The sequence below is a fragment of the Phragmites australis genome, chromosome 9 (assembly GCF_958298935.1).
Source record: "Phragmites australis chromosome 9, lpPhrAust1.1, whole genome shotgun sequence".
Classification (NCBI taxonomy): domain Eukaryota; kingdom Viridiplantae; phylum Streptophyta; class Magnoliopsida; order Poales; family Poaceae; genus Phragmites; species Phragmites australis.
Genome location: NC_084929.1, coordinates 1,703,619 through 1,723,842, shown reverse-complemented (window position 1 = coordinate 1,723,842; position 20,224 = coordinate 1,703,619). Strand labels below are relative to the sequence as shown.

General features: G+C 41.3%; 2 protein-coding genes across 10 annotated transcripts; both read right to left on the bottom strand.

Annotated features, from left to right (window-relative positions):
• Window positions 1–4,497: 4,497 nt before the first annotated feature.
• On the bottom strand, window positions 4,498–13,116 carry LOC133928335 (interactor of constitutive active ROPs 2, chloroplastic-like). 9 transcript variants are annotated; one of them, XM_062374619.1, is made up of 5 exons: window positions 12,543–12,644; window positions 9,023–10,202; window positions 8,413–8,473; window positions 6,757–6,931; window positions 4,498–6,503 (listed from the first exon to the last, which is right to left on the bottom strand). In XM_062374619.1, exons 3-5 carry the CDS (start codon window positions 8,430–8,432, stop codon window positions 4,833–4,835), a joined length of 1,866 nt encoding a protein of 621 aa, XP_062230603.1. In that variant the 5' UTR covers window positions 8,433–8,473; window positions 9,023–10,202; window positions 12,543–12,644; the 3' UTR covers window positions 4,498–4,832. The 9 variants fall into 9 exon arrangements, with proteins under 9 accessions (XP_062230603.1, XP_062230602.1, XP_062230604.1 ...); XM_062374618.1 differs by lacking the exon at window positions 12,543–12,644 and having other exon boundaries at window positions 9,023–9,085; window positions 9,751–10,295; XM_062374620.1 differs by lacking the exon at window positions 12,543–12,644 and having other exon boundaries at window positions 8,413–8,470; window positions 9,023–9,085; window positions 9,751–10,295.
• Window positions 12,513–17,104, bottom strand: LOC133929602 (BTB/POZ domain and ankyrin repeat-containing protein NPR5-like). Its single transcript, XM_062376404.1, has 3 exons — window positions 17,055–17,104; window positions 12,827–13,211; window positions 12,513–12,542 (listed from the first exon to the last, which is right to left on the bottom strand). Exons 1-3 carry the CDS (start codon window positions 17,102–17,104, stop codon window positions 12,513–12,515), a joined length of 465 nt encoding a protein of 154 aa, XP_062232388.1.
• Window positions 17,105–20,224: the final 3,120 nt, after the last annotated feature.

Genomic DNA, 20,224 nt, shown 5'->3' with positions numbered 1-20,224 from the left:
TCTTCATCACAATGCTCGACGAGACAATCGCAAGATAGATGTTTTTTCTTATAGCAAGACTTCCCTAAAAGCACCAGCTCTACCTCTATCATTACCTCCACCTGTCAGAAATGCTACCAGTATAGGCCCAGAAGATAGAAGAACAAATGATGCCAGTAGAAACCTAAGAGGTGCATATCGATTGGCTTCTTTAAAGTCATACAGAAGAGCCAAAGGGTTATGCTACACCTGTGACGAAAGATGGAGTCACAATCATAAATGTTCAACATCAGTTCCTTTACATATGGTGGAAGAAATGTAGGTATTAATAGGTGAGGCAGATCATGGCTTTGCTGAAGATCTCAAAGAACAAAGTGAAACACCTCTTGCTGATGAGCAAGTCTTAGCAATCTCTAAGCAAGCAGTTGATGGCACTGAAGGTGGCAGAACAGTTAGGTTGCGTAGCTATGTGCAGAATGAAGAGGTCTCGATGTTAGTTGATTTTGGTAGCTCTTCAAGCTTTATCAACAGTCACATGATGTTTAAGATGACAGGTGTTCAGAAATTAACATTGCCACTCAAAATGAAGATTGTAGATGGGGATATAATCTGGTGTTATTTTCAGGTTCCCAGTTGTTGTTGGTTATGCCAAGGCAATACATTTTACACTGACTTGAAGGTGCTTTCCCTTAGCAGCTATGATATTGTGCTAGGAATGGATTAGTTAGAATTACATAGTCCCATGGATGTTCACTCGGCTTGCAAGAGAATGTCATTCATGTATAGAGAACATAATAACACTGCAGGGAATATTGCCTATGCTTGATCACTGTCAGCCAATCTCCCGTAAGCAACTGGATTATTTACTCAGGCGGGATGGTGTGGTTCAGATGTTAGAGTTACACTCAGTAATTGACTTAGCTGTTGAAACTCTTGATTGTGCCCCTCTAAAAGCCTTATTGGTAGAATTTGCTGTAGTTTTCTCTAAGCCTAAAGGACTTCCTCCTAAAAGACATCATGACCTGACAATACCTCTTCTACCTGGTGCACAACCTTTTAGGCTCTGGCCATACAGATACACACCACAACAAAAAGATGAGATTGAAAATCAAGAATAAGAAATATTGCAAAATGGTATTATCCAGCATAGTTCTAGCCCATTTGTATCTCCAGTGCTATTGGTGAAGAATAAAATAGGAAAGTGGCGGCTCTGTGTAGATTTCAGGAAGCTTAATGCATATACCATCAAAAACAAGTGTCCCATGCCATTGGTGGATGAAATTCTCGATGAACTGTCAGGAGCAACAATTTTCTCTAAGCTTGACCATAGGGCTGGATTTCATCGGCTAAGAATCAAGGAAGGTGATGAATTCAAAACAGCCTTCCAAACTCACAATGGCCATTATGAGTACAAGGTAGTACCTTTTGGCCTTACAGGTGCCCCAGCTTGTTTTCAAGGCACTATGAATCATGTGCTTGCACCTTCGTTGAGAAAGTGTGTAGTGTATTCATAGATGATATCCTGGTTTACAACAAATTGTTGGAGGAACACTTGTTACATTTGAAACAAGTTTTCACCCTCTTACTCAAACATCAATTACATCTGAAGCTGTCCAAGTGTGCCTTTGCACAATCTACATTAGAGTTCCTTGGTCATGTTATTAGTGAGAAAGGGGTTACTACTTATCCAACTAAGATAAACATTGTAAAAAATTGGCCTACACCAAGTTGTGTCAAGGATATCATAAGTTTTCTAGGGATGGTTGGTTATTATAGAAAATTTGTGCGAAATTTTGGCATCATCAGCAAACCACTAGCTAACATGCTCAAGAAAGGTCAGTTGTTTGTTTGGACTGAAGAAGCTCAACAAGCATTTTTAGCTCTGAAAGATGTGTTAATTTCTGCTCCAGTTCTGGCATTACCAAAACAAACAATTTGCACAATCTACATTAGAGTTCCTTGGTCATGTTATTATTGAGAAAGGGGTTACTACTTATCCAATAAGACAAACATTGTAAAAAATTGACCTACACCAAGTTATGTCAAGGATATCATAAGTTTTCTAGGAATGGTTGGTTATTATAGAAAATTTATGCGAAATTTTAGCATCATCAGCAAACCACTAGCTAACATGCTCAAGAAAGGTCAGCTATTTGTTTGGACTGAAGAAGCTCAACAAGCATTTTAGCTCTGAAAGATGCTTTAATTTCTGCTCCAGTTCTGACATTACCAAATTTTCACAAACAATTTGTTATTGACACTGATGCTAGTAAAAAAAGGGATAGGGGTTGTTCTTCAACAGGAAGACCATCCTATAGCATTATTCACCAGCAAAGCATTAGGCCCTATAAATCAAGGGTTATCAACATATGAAAAAGAATATTTGGCTATTCTTTATGCTGTTGAGCAATGGCGATCTTATATCTAGCATGCTAAGTTTCTAATAAGGACATATCAGAAGAGTTTAACTCATTTTGATGATCAGAGGTTGACTACACCATGGCAACACAAGGCTGTCACAAAGTTACTTGGTTTACAATATAAAATAGTATACAAGAAAGGCTTGGATAACAAAGTCGTTGATGCTCTTTCTAGAAGGCCAAATATCAGTGAGGATACTTATAAGATCGAAATGTTTGCAGTTTCAGTCAGTAAACCTGTTTGGTTAGAGGAGGTTGTGTAGGGGTACCAACAAGATAAACAATCTCTGAAGCTCTTGACAGAACTAGCAGTAGGCAAGAAATTGGATCATTATCAGGTTTAAAGGAAGAGTTTGGTTGGGTAACAATGACAGTCTTCAACTAAAGGTGGTGCAAGCCTTGCATTCTAGTGCTTTAGGGGGCCACTCTGGTTATCTAGTAACATATAGAAGAATTAAATCTTTATTTATCTGGTATTTTCTTAAGAAGAAAGTGCATGACTTTGTGACACAGTGTGACATCTGTCAGCAAGCTAAACCAGAAAGGGTTAAGTACCTTGGGCTCCTTCAACCTCTTCCTGTGCCGGAGCAAGCTTGGCAGGTAGTATCTATGGATTTTATCAAAGGCCTCCCTACATCACATCATTATAATTGCATTTTGGTGGTAGTGGATAAGTTCTCGAAGTATTCTCATTTTGTTCTATTAGCACATCCATTTTCTACCTTCATTGTTGCTCAAGCTTATATGCACCATGTCTTTAAGTTGCACGGATTACCTCAATCTATAATCTCAGACAGAGACAAAGATTTTACTAGTAACTTCTAGCAAGAATTATTCAAAGTTACTGGAACACAACTTCAAATGAGTAGTGCTTACCATCCCTAAACAGATGGACAAATAGATAGAGTTAATCAGTGCCTAGAAGCATATTTGAGATGCTTTGTTCAAGCTTGCCAAAAACAGTGGTTTAAATGGCTCTCACTAGCAGAATTTTAGTACAATACATGTTATCATTCATCTCTCGGTAAAACTCCATTCGAGGTTATATGGCCATCATCCTAAGAACTTTGGTATTGATTATGTTGAACATTGTGTTGTTCCTGATCTATTTGAATGGCTAGCCGATCGTCACAAAATAACCCAATTGTTGCAACAACAGTTACAACGAGCTCAACAACGCATGAAGTTCCAAGGTGACAAGAACAGAATCGAAAGGCAATTCGAGGTGGGGGATTGGGTTTACTTGAAGTTACAACCCTATGTCCAGGCTTCGGTTGCTAATAGAGCCAACTACAAGCTATCTTTTCGCTATTTTGGGCCATATTAGATTGTGCAGAAGATAAATGCAATGGCTTATAAGTTACAACTTACAGATTTCAGCTCAGTTCATCCTGTGTTTATGTATCATAGTTAAAACGAGTTGTGGGCGCAAAGAAAAAGGTCAGTGCTCACATTCCTGATCATGATCTCGATTTACATTGTCCTATCTCTATTTTAGATCGTCGTCTCTATCGCCGGTTGGGGCGTGTAATTTCTCAAATTTTGGTGCATTGATCTGGATGGCCTAAGTCCATGGCAACATGGGAAGATGAAGCAGCACTAAAGATCAAGTTTCCTCATGCACCAATTTGGAGGTCAAACCAGTTCTAAGGAGGGAGGGATGTCAACACACCTGGTGAAAACGCTACCAAGACGGCAACTGCATCTGGAGTGCAGGAATTCGAAGGAGAAGAAGTTTTGATAGAACTAGCCGACAAGCAGAAGGTGAAGCCCAACCCAAGTTACTTCACTTTTGATGTTGGCGTGACTGTAGTCGCACAAACTACGTAGCTCATACTCTTGATACTCTCACAGTCAGTTTCGTGCCAACTGGTCTAGAAGGCTGAAACGTCAGTTTACATGCCTCCAGCAGCTCCTTCGTCCCCATCTCGATTAATTGTTCAACTTCCGCCCTCTCTAAAAAGAATGCTGAATTCCCAGGCATTCCGGCATACGAAATGGAGCAGGAATATGCAGATTGTAAAAGCCCACACGCCAACGAAGAAAGAGAAGAAGAAAATATAAGCGCCAAAAACACCCAAGAAGCCGACAAGCACAGGCATGATATGATAGTACAGCATATGAGAACGATGCTGGAGCATAGGCAGCCCAAAGCAGCTGCTCCTCCTCACCAAGTTTTTTTTTCAAGTTTTAACTGCAGTAGCCAAGCAATATGATGTCCAGAATGTTAGCTGTAGATCTTGTCTTGCAGGTATCCATCCATGCATTCATCAGCCTAACTACTCATACAGCACCCAGATGCTTACACTACTAGCGTACCATGCAGTAAAAGAACTCTCCACTGATCACTACCGAATATGGCGGCTGTAGCATCTCATCACTCGTTGGATCTTGCTGCTGCACCTACACTACCTGACTCTGCTTTGATTCATCTCACTTGGGGCTCTTCTTCCAGAGCCCGCTCATCCTCCTCAGCACGCCGCTGCTGTTGCGCCGCTTCGGCGACTCCCCGTCCACCTCGTCCAAGAACGGCGAGCTCATCAGCTTCCCGCCGAGGGAGTTGTACTCTGGGTCCAGCGACCCCGTCCTCTCCACCGTCTTACTGTTGTTGTTGTTGTCCACTCCGCCGGCACCCGTGAGCGCAGCCGCGGCTGCCTCGGCGGCCTTGCGCCACTGGTCAGACTGCACGCGCAGCCGGCGCAGCTCGGCCTCCATCTCCGCGCTGCTCGCCTGCGCAGCATCCAGCTGCTCAGAGGCCCGAGCCGCGCGCCGGCTGCTCTTGTCGGCTTCCTCGGTTACGAAACCGAGCCGCATCCGGACGTCCTGCTCAGCGGCCTTAGCAAGTTCCAGCTCCGCCACCGCCGCCTCGTACTTGTGCTGCAGCTCGGCATTCATCTTGCCCACCTCCGACTTGAGGGTCTCGTTCTCCTCCGCCATGCTCTGCAGCGCGTTCTCTTTGTCCATCAGGCTCGCCTTGAGCTCGGCGATGTCGGTGATTGACTTCATCAGCTTGGCCTCCAGCTCCGGCTGCATGTCACTCATGGCATCTGGCTTGTGAAGGTCCTGCTGCACTATGCTCACACATGCTGCCTTCGCTTCCATGAGTTCATCATTATTTTTCTTCAGCTCGTGTTCAAGATCACACACTCTGCACGCGCACTCAGCCTTCACATTCTCCAGCATTTGGTATGCGGTCTTCGTCTCAATAGTCATCCGAGTTTGCACCTCCTGGTACCTTATCTCAGCCACCTCAAGCGCAGTACGCAAGTGTTCAATCTCTGGGTCAGAACTTTCACAACCCCCATTGGCATCACTAGTGGTCAGCACCTTCTTCAGAGCTTCAGGCTCAGGATTGCCAAAGCTGTCACCAATATTACCTGTGTCCTGCGCCTTCTTCAGAGATTCATGACCTTCAGCCTGTGCATTCTTCAGATCCTCCTCGAGAGACGCTATGAGAGCCTTAGACTCATTGAGCTCCATGTCCTTTAACCTCAGGCATTCCTGCATACGGACACCCTCAGCTACTAGCGAGTCGATGGTGGCTTTTGCTGCCTCCAGCTGCTGCTTGGTTTCAGTTGCCATGCAATTCGCCTCAGCTGCAGCCTTGTCACTCTCACCGACATTGACCTTCAGGCCCTCGATAGTCGCTAGGCGGATCTCCATGTCCTGCTTTAGGCCCTCAATCTCAGATTCTGCATACTCACATTGCTTTGCACGGGCAGCATCAGACTGTGCTGTGGCTTCCAGCTGCTGCTTCAGCCTCTGAATCTCAGACATGGCTGAGCTGAGTGCAGTGGTATCTGCTGACTGCTGCTTCTGCACAGCCTCGAGCTCAGACTCCCAGGCACGGTCGCGCTCCTGTGAGATCTTGCGCAGTTCCTGGAGATGGGATTGCTCTGCAGCTGAGGACTCATCAAGCTGGCGCTGCAAGTCCTCCAGCTTCGAGATTGCAGCCTGCTCCTGCTTTTTTGCTTCCTCAGCTTCCTGCTGTGTGTGGTGCCTTCGTGCCTCCGATAAGCTAAGCTGCTCCTTGACCTTCTTCAGTTCATCTTGCAGCTGGCTGACCTTAGACTCCGATTCAGATAGCCTACTTGGCCGCTTCTTCTGAAATAGAGTGCAAATTATGTGACAAAATAATTCAAAATGAAGCTAATCATATTACAGACTGCCGAACAATTTACAGATGCTGAAATCATCACATCATCATACAGTTATTTGCTCAAAATAAGTTGAAGAAGGATAATGTGTAGCTGTGCAGGTAATCATGTTGGTAAGTGCAAAACGTTAGGAAAATTGAAAGCTAAATACATGAAGCAAGGAGTGAAGGCAGTGGGCTGGCGGCAAGATATATCGCTACCTCAGTAATTGGGCTTCGTGGAGACCGCCGCTCAGTGACCTTAGGGCTCCTCTCCGTAGGTGTTCTTGTTGGGGTAACTCCTGTAGAATCAGTTTCATTCCCTCCAGTTTTGGCCACACGAGATGACCGTGGTGTCCTTGGAGAAGTCCTCTGCGGGGCATCTGAAGGCCCATTCCTGCATAACTCAAATGCAAACACCTAGCATCAAGTCATGGTCAAAGGAGCATCTGAAGAAATTAACAACCTAAAACAGGGTAAAAATACTTGACAGACGTTGACAGAAATCAAAGCTTATCAATTACAAGTGTTGCCAACGTGTAGCCAAAGCTCCTAAATACTAGTCAAGTTGAGCACATATCGTACCAGGTATGGCCACAGGGAGACATGTAATATCAAAATATCAATGATTCTAGTATCTACAGTTAAATATGTAAGTTCTTGATTTTTCATTATGTGAATGACAACTTTTCACCACAAGGAAATATCTAGTACCAAAGTCCGTCTCCTACTAAGCACATTGGGAGTCACCAGGTCCTCTAATTTATCTTGGAAGTTAGAATTTGGGAGCCTCAAACTTCAATGCTTCCACAAAACAATTAAACCCAGATAAGATAAACATTCAGATCTGTTGTAGGCCCTTAATGCATCCGAATCAGGAAACGAACAGCATATACTAAATATGACAAGATGACATCTCATTTTTTTCTTGATGAACTGCAAATTTACTGAAGCTTAACCGTTTATCAGCAGATTCACACACGGATGCACTGACAGTAAATACTATTATTATCAAAAGGCCTTCTAATGTTGGGGACAGTGACTCGGGAGAAGCATGAGTTTTATAACAAGACAAGCACAAGGAGACTTTTAGCTTGTTCAAACTATGATGTTTCTTTTTGTCTGTCAGCTACTCAGCTTTGTGCTGCAACCATGAAGTGTTTGGCTGTGCGCATCTCACTATTCAGAGGCCAGGATAATACTATTCTGTTATCTAAAAACATGCTAAGATAAATCAAAAGATCATGGCCTCGTTATATATCTATATTTCAACAGCACTTGTATACATTACAGTTTGAGAAAAAAATGGTACTTGTGCAGATTGAGAAGCTGTATTCAGTTGTTTGCATTGTGTAGAAGGAGTCAAGAACCAATACAAGGTACATGCAATGTAGTACTAGTCAGTACATTCAACAAATCTGCTAGCTAGGTAGGGTAGTAATGTCAAATCTAAGCAAAATGGTACGCAAGTGCCTAGCTTCACAAACAAGTATGGGCCTAACCCTCAAATATAGGACTATTTAACTGCATGGCTTCACCATGGTAAATAAAAAAAGAACCTAGGCGATACAATTTTCTTATTTCCAAAAGTGGTTCAGTTGAAAAATGCTAATTCGATTAACAACAGGAACAATGCAAATGTGGACTATTTTGACCTGCATTGCCCCTAAAAATAAAATGATCTGCATTGGCCCCAGTGCAATATATCCATTTACAACAAACCAGGTATTAACCCTTGCATGCTAACTGTCTACTGCGCTGGTAAACATGGCCACCTAGAAATGCACATGCGTGTGCAAAAGTGCAAATGTGCTTGAGGAAACACAAAAAAGAGAGAAGGAAATAATCCAAGAAAGTTCCAGGGCAACTAGAGCCAACCTTGTTTTTGAAGTCTGCATGATGAGATTCCTCACCAAATCCTTCTGCACTCACCTAACTGCTGCAACAAGAAAGTACTGATACGTGAGTAAAAAACTGAACATAGACTATAACTAAGAACATGAGCTTTCTTTCCTACAAATAAAATCATATCTAGGTTGTTGTTGAACTTAACATCTATTAAACAGAAAAGTACAGCGTTAACCTAAAAATTTCACAAGAAAGGTGAAAAAGAAAGGGAAGTGGTGGCTATCTCTGTCGCCTTGCACATCAAATTAAAAAATGTGCACTGTGACACCCTATAGGCCTATAGCCTCAGGCAGCTGTAACAGTACACCAAGTTGAACACAAGGACCCAATCCAAGGACATTGGTGGAAGGAATCCAGCACAGAGCAGAAACCCACTTCCACAACAAATCTAAAATATTGGAAACATACCAAACTGCCCTTGATTCGACCACCCCAGCACATTGAACAGTGAGGGACAAAATGGGCATTCTCTCCAGGAGGGGAACAATAATGGCAGCCTTACATGGAGTGGAGCAATAGCATGTTACAAAGTAAAGAAAGAGGGGGGGGGGGGTTTCAAAAATTCAAAGGGTGCACTAACTCGAGAAGGTTATTATGATATATCCTGAACTGTTCCCGCTCTGACACCGGCAGGACAAAACCACTGCAGAAGTATAGAAGTTCATCGCGAATGGGAGACACCACCGGCAGATGCAAACAGTGATGCGAGGTGAGGGATAGAGACACAAAGATAGAGTAAAACTGTAAAAACACGAAGCATTTCAAGAACCGAAGCATTATCTGCACTTCTTGAAACGCATTGTCTGAGGATTAAAGCATTAATACTGTACTAACAGTACCGAGAGACATTTATTAGTAGCTTATTTCAGTTGCCGAAGAAAAATGTTACTGGTAATAGCTTCCTTCACCTGTTTGTGGCCATCAACAAGAGTAAAAAAGAACAGGTATGTGAAGTTCAAATGTAAAGGAACTTGCTTCTGAAACCAAAGAAATCACAAAAAAGATCAAATTATCCAAATAAGCAGGCCAAAAAAGGGGGTAAAACAAAAGTAAGGATGCAAAAGAAGGAGCCTTTCTTGGGTTTTCAATCTATCTAGCCATGGAGGAAGGAACCAAAGACCTGCGCATCTATCCCCCCTTCTTCCTCCTACAGCATTTCCCTACCACAGTACACTATGTACCAATCCAAAGAAAAACGAAGCTTCCCCTATCACAAATCGACGATACAAGCGACCAAGCAAGGACATGCATTTCTGCAATAGGAAGAATGGATCAAAGGCAGAAGCAGCAGCATTGCAAGGTGCTCACCTCTCTCTCTCTCTCTCTCCTCCAAGTCTTGTTGCGCCTCCTCCCCTCTCACTCTCTCTGTATCCTGGTGCTGCTAGCTAGCCTGCTACTGCCCAGCAGCGTCCTCTCTCTCCTCTGAGGCCAGGTCTCCCACGCTTCCCGGTTTGCTTTCACTTGCTTCTATGGGGGTGGGATGGTGGTGCGGCCTGTGCGCCTCCCTGTTGCCTGCGAGGTGGCTCCCCGAACGAGGCCGCCGCGGCACGTGTCCCGGGGCATGCGGAAACTGCGCTGCATGGGGGCCCACGAGCCAGTGATTGGAGCCCGGCCCACCGGTCAGCTTCCTTGGGCCCTGGTCTCGACGGCTGCTGCTGCTGCTTTCGTCCACCGAGCTGGGTCCTTGAACTGTGTTACTGTCAGGTGGGGACAGCCTAGAGTTGGGCCCCAGTTGTCAGTATGCTTCGTCTGGTTAGTCTCTGGCAGGGGGGCAAGAACTGGTGAGTCAAACGGGTATCGCCACTGCTCTAGTGGTACGCATAATCAAATCAGAAAATAAATATTTTGAGAAAATAAAAATAATTCTCCCTCCGTCTTAAAATATAGGACGTATTAGAATTTAAAAAAGTTTTTAAAGTATATTTTGGTCATTAATATATTTTTTGATATATTATTAATTACTATAAAATTAATATTGTATTAAAAGATCTATGAAATACGAATTTATTGATAGAACTTTTATGTATTAAAACATGTGTATAATTTGACTACTTATTGATCGAAATTTATGAAGTTTGACTTTTCTAAATTCTAATACGCACTATATTTTAGTATAAATGAAATATTATAAATATATAATAGGTTCTTCTTTTGATGCTTCTTCTTTCTTGGTTCGAATGCATCATTTTTTTTCTGGACACGGGTTGAATGCATCATGGTATCGCAATGCACAACCTGAGCAGCTGATTGGGATTAAAATGTTCAGCTCCAATGCACTGTGTGTGTTGTAGGAAATATTACATAAGAAAATGACAAAAATATTACAGACCTGTGCAGATGATCAAACTTTTCAAGCTTCACACTGCTAGAAAATATTACAGAAGAAGATAACAAAGATCACTCATGAGTCATGGACTCATGGTACTCCGCTTGTTTGATTGCTTGTAGAAAGTAGGGTGGTAGCTAGGTCACCACCCCTCTAAAATGCATTGTGTGTGCTGTGATAGGAACCTTAAGTCAACCGAGAAAATTACCAAAGTACACTCCAATTGATAGATGTTTAGATAAACTATTACCCCTGTGTTAATGACATATAGGACCATTTGTGTTAATAACATATAGATCAAGATGATATTTTAGCAAAACGCAATCAACTCAAGTGCATTTTTACGGATCTCTAAAGGTCAACAAATGCAAACGTGCCTGTCCTATTTCTAATCACTAGTACTAATCAAGAATTTGAAAAGAAGCGTGATTGACATTACTGAACCAAGGACTGCTAAATCGAAGCATATGGAAAAAGTTCCTGGAGAAAATCATGCTACCAGACTCTCTTTTAGACTAACCCCAAGAAATTCACTTCAGGAGTCAAATTCTCATCGTGAAGGGATTTTCGTTCCCTTTAGCGCTCCAACGGTTTCTCTTCACGGTTCCCGTTACGAAGAAATTCTCAGGGTCATTTCCTTCGTAATAGGATTCTCTCTATTTTCCCTTCGCGATTCCCCTTGAAGGGAAGCTGTTGGAGATGAAAGAAAATAAAGGGAATAAGAATAGAGAAGAAAATCGAGAAGGGAACGAAATAAAGGGAATATAGTTGGAGATGGTCTTAAGACTACGCCCAACCGTTTCCCTTCTGGACGAAAATCCCGTCGTGAAGGGATTTTCGTTCCCTTTAGCGCTTCAACGGTTTTCCTTCACGGTACCCGTCATGAAGGGATTCCCAAGGTCATTCCCTTCAGGACGGAATTCTCTCTCCTTTCCCTTCGCGATTTCCTTCAAAGGGAAGCTGTTGAAGATGAGAGAAAATAAAGGGAATGAGAACGGGGAAAGGAATCAGGAAGGGAATGAAATGAATGAAATATGGTTAGAGATGGTTTAAACTGGCATCCAAACTGTTATAGAGGACATCACTGCTATAGAAATAATTATCAGTGTCGACTCAAAAACGCCATCAGTGACGATTTTTTAACCGACACTAGTTACTTGGCACTGATAGTCTGTAACTTTCAATACCAGTTTATACATCAGCACTGATAATGAGTATCAATATTGATCCATAACAAAAAAAACCTAGCACTAATACTCAGACTATCAGTGTCGACTTTTTATCATGAGCTAGTAGTGTTGCAATTTTCTAGAAAAGAAAAAAAAAAGAAAAATCTACTGAAAACGAGTTGGCTCGATGCATCTCACGGAACATTGAATATTATAATCATCTCACATAGCACGAACACACAGAATCGCCGATGCAGAGGAGAGACCTTGTTGTGGTGATGATCACAAACACAAATCGGATGCACAGACCGAATCCAATTATCAAAAACACAAATTGGATGCACAGAACAAATATTTGCAACAACTCAATCTCGATTTATTCAATTAAAAAATATGAAGCAATAATTGCCTATGAATTGGAAAAATGTGGCAATACAGAGGGAGTTTATTTTGACATATACACGGTGTCTACTACTTACACACATAAAATAGAAGCAGAGAGGGGGAGAGAGAGATATTGGTGCTCAGAATAAACATAATATAGCTGCTTTCTTAGGACTGAGATGAATTGGGAATTAAAGGAGCATCAATATCTCGAGACCAACCTATGATATCAAAGAATGAAGAGCTTGTTTACTTCCTTATTCGTAAGGTACCTCATTAACGAAGCAGCCACCATCACCAAACTGTAGGCAAACTTTTTTCCCCAAATAAAATAAAATAAGAAAACCTTGCAGTTCGATTATATGAAAGATCACTAGATCAATGATAAAAAAAATAAAGGAAATCATTTGTTTTAATTTCTTTCTCTTTTAAGAACAACAAAAATAATGATGAAATCAGCAAATCAAGAATTGTAATTAGGGAATTAGACGAGATATTTAATTACCTGGGTGAGAAGGGTGAGCTCCTCGATGCCGAAGGAGTAGGCGGCAGTGAGGGTTTCGAGTGCGAGGTCCACAACAGTGGTGCAGTGGGTGTGCCAGTAGCCGCTCTCGCCGCAGCCTAGTCGGGGTTCCCTCTTCCACGACACTAGAGACACCTGCTCGCTGTACAGGAACTGCAGCAGCAGCAGTAACACTTCATAGCCGAGCGCAACTACCGTGGTATCATGGCGCCAGGCAAAGCTGTCGCGGTGGCTGCGGAGCCAACGACGCCGCACGGGGAGGATGAGGAGGCGCAGAAGGGGGAGCGCGGCCTCTGCCTGTTCGGCGGTGACGATGGCACCACATAAGAACTTGCGGAAGAAGAGGCTACGCTCGATGAGGATGCAACTGTGGATAAGGAATGGTGGGCTATGGAGAGAGAGAGGAGAGACTGAGAGGATAATGAATGATGAATGGTAGGGACAATACAGGGAATGGTGGTGGATTGCGAGAGGGGCCGTGAGACAAAAAAAAATAGAATCAATAAAAATTTCGGGTCCGGTAGCACTCATCACTGCCGTCCGTAACATGAACCAGCACATATAAAAAGTATAAGTGTCGGGTTATGGTTACCAGCCGGCACTGAAATATCAATGTCAGTTTGTGCCAAGAGCCGGCACTGATACTCAATATCATCGATTGAGCGTGAGATGTTACGAACCGACACTGAACTTTATCAATGTCAGTTCTAGCCTAACTAGTACTGATGATCCGATATGAATGACATGTTCTGTTATAGTGTATATATATGTTTGTTTAGTATGAGAGTTTTTTCTCTGTGTTGAATCGGGCCTTCCAAAATTTTCATGATAGCTCAAGGTGGTCGGTTTTGTCGTCACAATCGATGGAATGCTGATCCTAACATTAGCCCTAGCTCTACTGAAAAGAATGGTTCTTAGAAGAACTTTTGAGGCTTGTGTTGCTGATCCAACAGTTTTCTAGCAAAGTGGGAGGTGTGCCTCGACGCTCTACCAAGTTAGATAGTTGAAATGAAGAGTTGCATATGGTATTTATTTGGTGTCTTTGCTTAACATCTTCAGCTGAGTTTTCAGATGATTGCTGCATAGAGCTCATTGTGTGCTCCTTCGTTCCTTAATAGATGGATAAAGAGGAAGACCTGAAGAATCCGTTATCATGGTGTCCATGCTGTTCCATAGACGGCTTAGTACTAACACTCATTTTAAGATGGTGGATAAATGCTGGTTCAATTTGACAGTGGATTCTAGTCGAGGCAGCTCAAGGTTTTGTTTGCTTTGAAGTTCAAACTAAATAGGATCCTAATCATTAGCAGTTACTGTGAAAGAAACAAACAAGGCCTAAATTTGAACAAGATCGAGGAAGACAACCAGAAGAGATTGTGGGAAGTTGGGCCCAGTGGAGGAAAGCATGAAGGATCTCAGGCTCAGATGCTAGACTGAAAGTTCTTTTCTATTTTTATTCATGGTTTCTTGCTGTCTAATGAAAGCAACAATCCATTTCCTCGTGGTTGTTGATTGATTCAGGTTAAAAACAAAAAACCATAGCAACTAGCAGCAACAGAGCTAGCTAGTGCCTACACCGTTGGATCAGCAAGGCAATAATATCAGTGCTGACTTTTAGCCGCTTGATCGATTGGTTAACCGAGTGTTTTGTTGAGAGGTGGGGGATGACATACCAAGTTCCTGAAATCATGGCTGGTCAAGTGTTTATTTGCAGCCCTCGGCTCCTAAGGGCAACATTAGTGTATAGCACCCATATGTTTGCTAAAATGGGACCCACATGTGGTGGTGATAGGTTGGCACAAAATGCTCCAATGTTTAGCACTATTCTCACATTAATAAAAACACCTTCTCTCACCTCAGCTGTCGCATCTTAGTATTTCTATATTCCTTTTTCTTTCACTGACAGTGGACCCCATGCATGTCTTTTTTTCCTTAGCACCAGGTGCTCAAATAAGGTCTCAGGTGCTGGGGTTTTCAGCTTAGCACCGACTGCTCTAATGTATTGCACTTTTGCCAGCTTTTTCTTTCTCCTCCTAGCACCACTAAAAAATAACACTAGAGCTGCCTAGAAGTAAAGAACTATAGTATTATTAAAAGAATAATTTTTTTAATTAAGCATAGCTTAGTTGGTTATGATACTTGCAGTGAAACCTGTACCTTCGGGTTCGAGTCCTAAACTTAACACGAGTGCTCACATTTATAAAATAGTTATATATATCCTTGACGTATTGATATCTTATTCGTATAGGTTGGAAGTTATACTTCCTTTATTAAAAAACAAAAAAAATGATTTTAATTTCTTGAAAGAACAAAAACTTTAATATAAAAAAATTGCTTTTATTTTTTTGAGAATTACTACTACTAACAAATATTTTAGATTTTTAGAACATATTATTTTTTTACTGCTAACTTCTTAAAAAATAATATTACTACTGACAGATGTTTTAACTTTTATTAAATTTCTTTGTATTTTTTAAGAGCATTTTGTGAGAGGAACTTGAAAACTGCATTTGAGATGGCTAACAGGGAGCATGGTTTACAAATTCGTTTGGCAAACGAAAATCGAGACCTGGCGGTTACCGAAAAACTACGGTTATCGCTATAACCACTTTAAATTTAGCGAAAATTCATACAAATTCAATTGGGCAAATTTGCAAATCGGTGCCAAAACTCGACCGAATTGGATTATCGGTTACCGAGTGAATTGGACTGGTAACCGAGTGGTTTCTGCGATTTATCGACCGATTTTGACGATAATCGAACTGGTCAAAATTCAAGCATTTTTTGGCAATAACCAATCGAATTTTGGCGGTTACCGAATGCATTATTTGAATTTCCTTGAAGTTCAAGGAAAAAAATCATTAAAAATAACAAAAATTCAGAAAAAATAGAAACAAATATGGTATGAAATTTGCTATATTTTGTTTAATCATACTATCCACTCCTTACATATATCATACATAGGGAAAAAAATTGTGAAAAATGAGAGAAAATTTTGGCATGACCTTTGTTGTATTTTGGACATTTTGAAGAAAACAAATAGATACTAATAGCAATACGAGCATGACCAAATAATTGTTTTATCGAATATATACATACATTACATAAGTAGCACCTTAAATTAATTAATTTGTCGAATTGTCCATACAAAAGCTGTAAACACAATCACATGCCATCAATCAATACTTACCAGCTGTAAACACAATCACATGCCATCAATCAATACTTACCAAAGTGATGGTTGATGCTTACAATGTAGATTGCATAGTATCCACGCCTCATGCAACCTACGATATGGAAAAAATTAGTACAATACCATGGTATATAGATAAAAGTAGTTGCAGAAAGTAAATTATCATCACCTCCAGTACCACTAGCTTCTAACGGGGGGGGGGGGGGGGGATTAAATTCGACTGTATTATACTCCTCGGTGGATATGAACATTATATATCGTGTAGATAACAACTCTGCCTTAAACTCTGCCCGACTTTGCCCCATCCATACAGAAGTGGTTGACCATTGTCTTTGCAATATGGTATAAAAATCAAGATCTTAGCACTCATAGACCCGCTAAATAGGAGGTTCTGACTGAGCATCGGTGATACGATAGTCGTACGGATACAGTCTAGAATTACTCTCTATGCCATAGTTGCTAGAATAACTCACATTATCTTGTGGTCCATCATAGCCACCCTGTATGACATACCTTTGTGAGGATAGGGCACTGTGATCCTCGTCCTGTGTGGTATGTGTAAACTAACTCTCACCAGTGAATTGCACAGGGGCAACGACAGAGGATGGGCGTGGAGGAGTACCACCTCCCTGATTGTCATCGTCACCGCTATCTGTCTTTGAGCTGCTGTCATAAGACTCTTGGTAAGTTAGACTCTTTGAGGCACTATTTGTACTCTTATCATTTTGCACTTGTATTTTTCCCTTACCCTTAATCTTCTTGCTCTTCTTTGGATGCGCAAATTGCTTCTTCCTCTTTCCCGTGTGTGTCACCTACCACTTTAACAGCTCATTGTGATAGTGTACATTGCAAATCATGTGGGTTCACTATATTTGTCACCATGCGAGTTAGCAGGAGTATGTCAATGTCTATGTCCATGCTCGTAGGACTCACCTGCCTTCCTCCTCCCTAGACTGAGTCGTGGCACGTTACACCTGTTCCTCTTCCATCTTCTCATTATCGTTTTGTCAAATTTACCTGAACTCTTGCTGACTCTTGCCTCCGAAGTTTCTCCTCAGACCTTCCATTCCTCTTATTTCTTACCCTATCCAGTTCACGCCTGAAGTAATCATACATATCTGAAGGCACCCTATCACAATGTATAACATTCGATCCACGTCCTGCCAAATGTTCTTTCAATATTGTGGCACCACCGCCTTTCTTTTCCTTATTGCAGTAATTGCACCTAAACCCTAGGGCCAAATTATCCCCGTGCTGCCACACCATATCTATATCCACCATAAATTATTGCACAACAACATATATCATCCTATTAGCACTCCACAAATTATAATAGCGAGTAAACATTGAGCCAAACTAAGTACTAGGCACACCGCACCTGAGGAAGGCGGCGGTAACCGAGGTTCTGGGGAGAATCGGGATGGTCCTCCCCAGTGAAATTTATGCGAACGCCCCTTCCCTCTGCTTGCGTTTGATCAAAATCTGTCCTCACTGCGGTGGCAAGCACTTAATGTGGGCTTTGTGTGCTATAACATGTATATTAGCAATGAAAACATGCACTGTTGAATTACTAAAAAATAAATTACAACATTCAGCATACATATCCAGTTATCATATTTCTACTGCCTTCCTCCAATCAATTCATTAATTCGAGTTTTTTTTCCCAACTTGAAATACTCTAACTATCCAGGACAGGAAACAGTTCATTAAAAATAGTCCATGCACAAGCTTACATTGCATCTTTTGCGACAAATGCACGCGATCTGAATTTGGCTGATAATAATTGAAAGCTGCTACGTAACCGTGCTATGAGCTCGCAAATATGCATCTTGTACCTTATGGAGAACATAGAAAACCAAAAGCATGTGCACCACGGGAAGTGATAATCAATTTGGACTGAAGTTATATATACAATAGCAGGGTAAATTGGAATTTTGTAAACAAGAAACAGTGAAGAGCACCAAATGAAATTGAATTTGAACTATTGACAAGCAATAATATCTCTTAACAATTAAGCTAGATTTCAGATTCCAGCGGACAACACCACAGGAAAAGAGAAGGATTTATAAAGAAATATATTGACGCCATGTTCATCAATTGGTAATTTCATCGAGCGCCTGCCGTGCATCCAAGCACCTGATAACCCATGCACATCAATCCATCCTCATCGTTCTGCAGCACCTGCTCCATGCCCGGACAACCACAACCAGCTTACTCACTCCGCTTCAAAATACTCGCATGCCAATAGAAGAAAGCAGCACAATAACTATTTGAGCCGTCCAAACCATATACGGTTTAATCGAACATGCCGATCGACTATAACTATAAAGATAAGAGCTAGCACATATTCGATATTCGACGTGCCATGTACCAACACGCATCTAAAACGTCCATCGCTACCATCATTCGATTAAAACGAGTGCAATTCTGGTATTCCCGGTACATACCCGTAAGGATCACACATATATCTTTACAACACGTTCATCACAATGAGGTACAACAAGTGCAATATATTATAACATGGTTCGACATAATTTATCAGAGTAAAAGGTTGCACCAAGTTATCAACAAACTTGACCCAAACGAGGACAAGATGCTATAGCAAGTTCATCTCTAGTATATCGTTCATCTAATACGCAGCAGAAAATGTATAGCAAAATATCAAAAGACACCAATGATGTTTTTGCCCTTAAGCATCACCGGGGTTAGTCTCGTATCGCTTGGTTTTACTCTTGCTCATCACCGACATCGGCAGGGTAAAAGTAGCTACGGCTTTGTTTTGTGCCTCATTTCTTATGCAGTTCATGAACTACGGTTTTGTTTTGTGCCTCATTTCTTATGCAGTTCATGAAGTTTGTGCCTCATTTCTTTTTCGGTTTTCCTCTCTATTAGGTTTTCTTTTTCATGGGAGGATCGAGTTCTAGGAGGCAAAATCAAGATCGGTTGCACTCGAGTGAGTTCAAAATCTGCCACTGGATGATGTTATTTTGATGATTTTTGCGGTATTTATTTGATTCCGTGCTAATTTTTTGTGTGTTAGGGTCCCAGTCATATTGGAGCAGGGAGCTTGTTGGACAATTCGAGCAGCACCTACATCCTATTCCCAGCAGTGAGTTTTTCTTCAACTTTGTGTAGTTTCTACGACATATCCTCATCAGGGAGCTAAAGTTATGGCTTTGTGTTATATTTTGTGCCTCATTTCTTATGCAGTTCATGAAGTTTGTTAGGCTCACTAACTGTTTGCGTACTTCAGTTGTATTGTAAATGCTTAATGTTGCTTATGGGTGTCAGGGTGGAGAGGAACATAATTATGTACTAAGATCAGTTGGCTCTGCATAGGATCCGAGTAAATAGGAGTTGTTTATCTATGTTGAGTCTTTTTGGTAGCTATTGAACAAATTGCACTCCGGCATGCCAGTGAATTGATTTTTTTTGTGATTGTGACGCCTGCTCGTCCCTTGCTATGTTCCTTCTGTGTTCTTATAAGCTGTGAGGACTGACACTCTTTCATGTCGTTCTCAGGAATTTTGTGGAGAGAGCAAAAGATAACTTCCATGAGAACGATTTTTCGTTGGTAATTTCACACGCTGTGTGGTTGTGCCTGTATTGTGTTCTGTGTTATCGTGTCACTTGCGTGGTCAAATGCAGCGCCTGTGCCTAGTATGCTATCAATTTCCTGATCTTGGTCAATGATTCGTAAATTAACTAAGAATGCCTAAAGCTAAACATGTATAGGATATTGGCCATTTTTTTTAGTTGCCATCCGTGTACAAGCATTTTTTATGTATGGTTGGGCTGCTGTTTGTGCTACGTTTTTACTAATTTTTATGTAATCCCATCAATGTATGTGTACAGTTTTTAATTGAACGAATGCCCTATCCAGAAATGCAATCTTTTTATAAAAAAAATCATCTTAAGCTATTTGTGTGTTTCGTTCTAATGCGTCTGAACCAATTTTAATGCTTAGATCCTTAGTTCAGTTTATTTAATAGATACATGGTAGGGACTTTTTTTTAGCTATTCATGCAATATTCGGAAATTGTGTGAAATCGTTATTTGGTTTATATATATGATACATTTATTTTTGATTTACGAGTGTCTGATTCAGGGTTTATTTTGATTTCGTTTTAGGCTCTGGCTGAAAACGCTGTTGTCTTCTCTGTTTTTTATCTCTCTTTTCTTTCTCT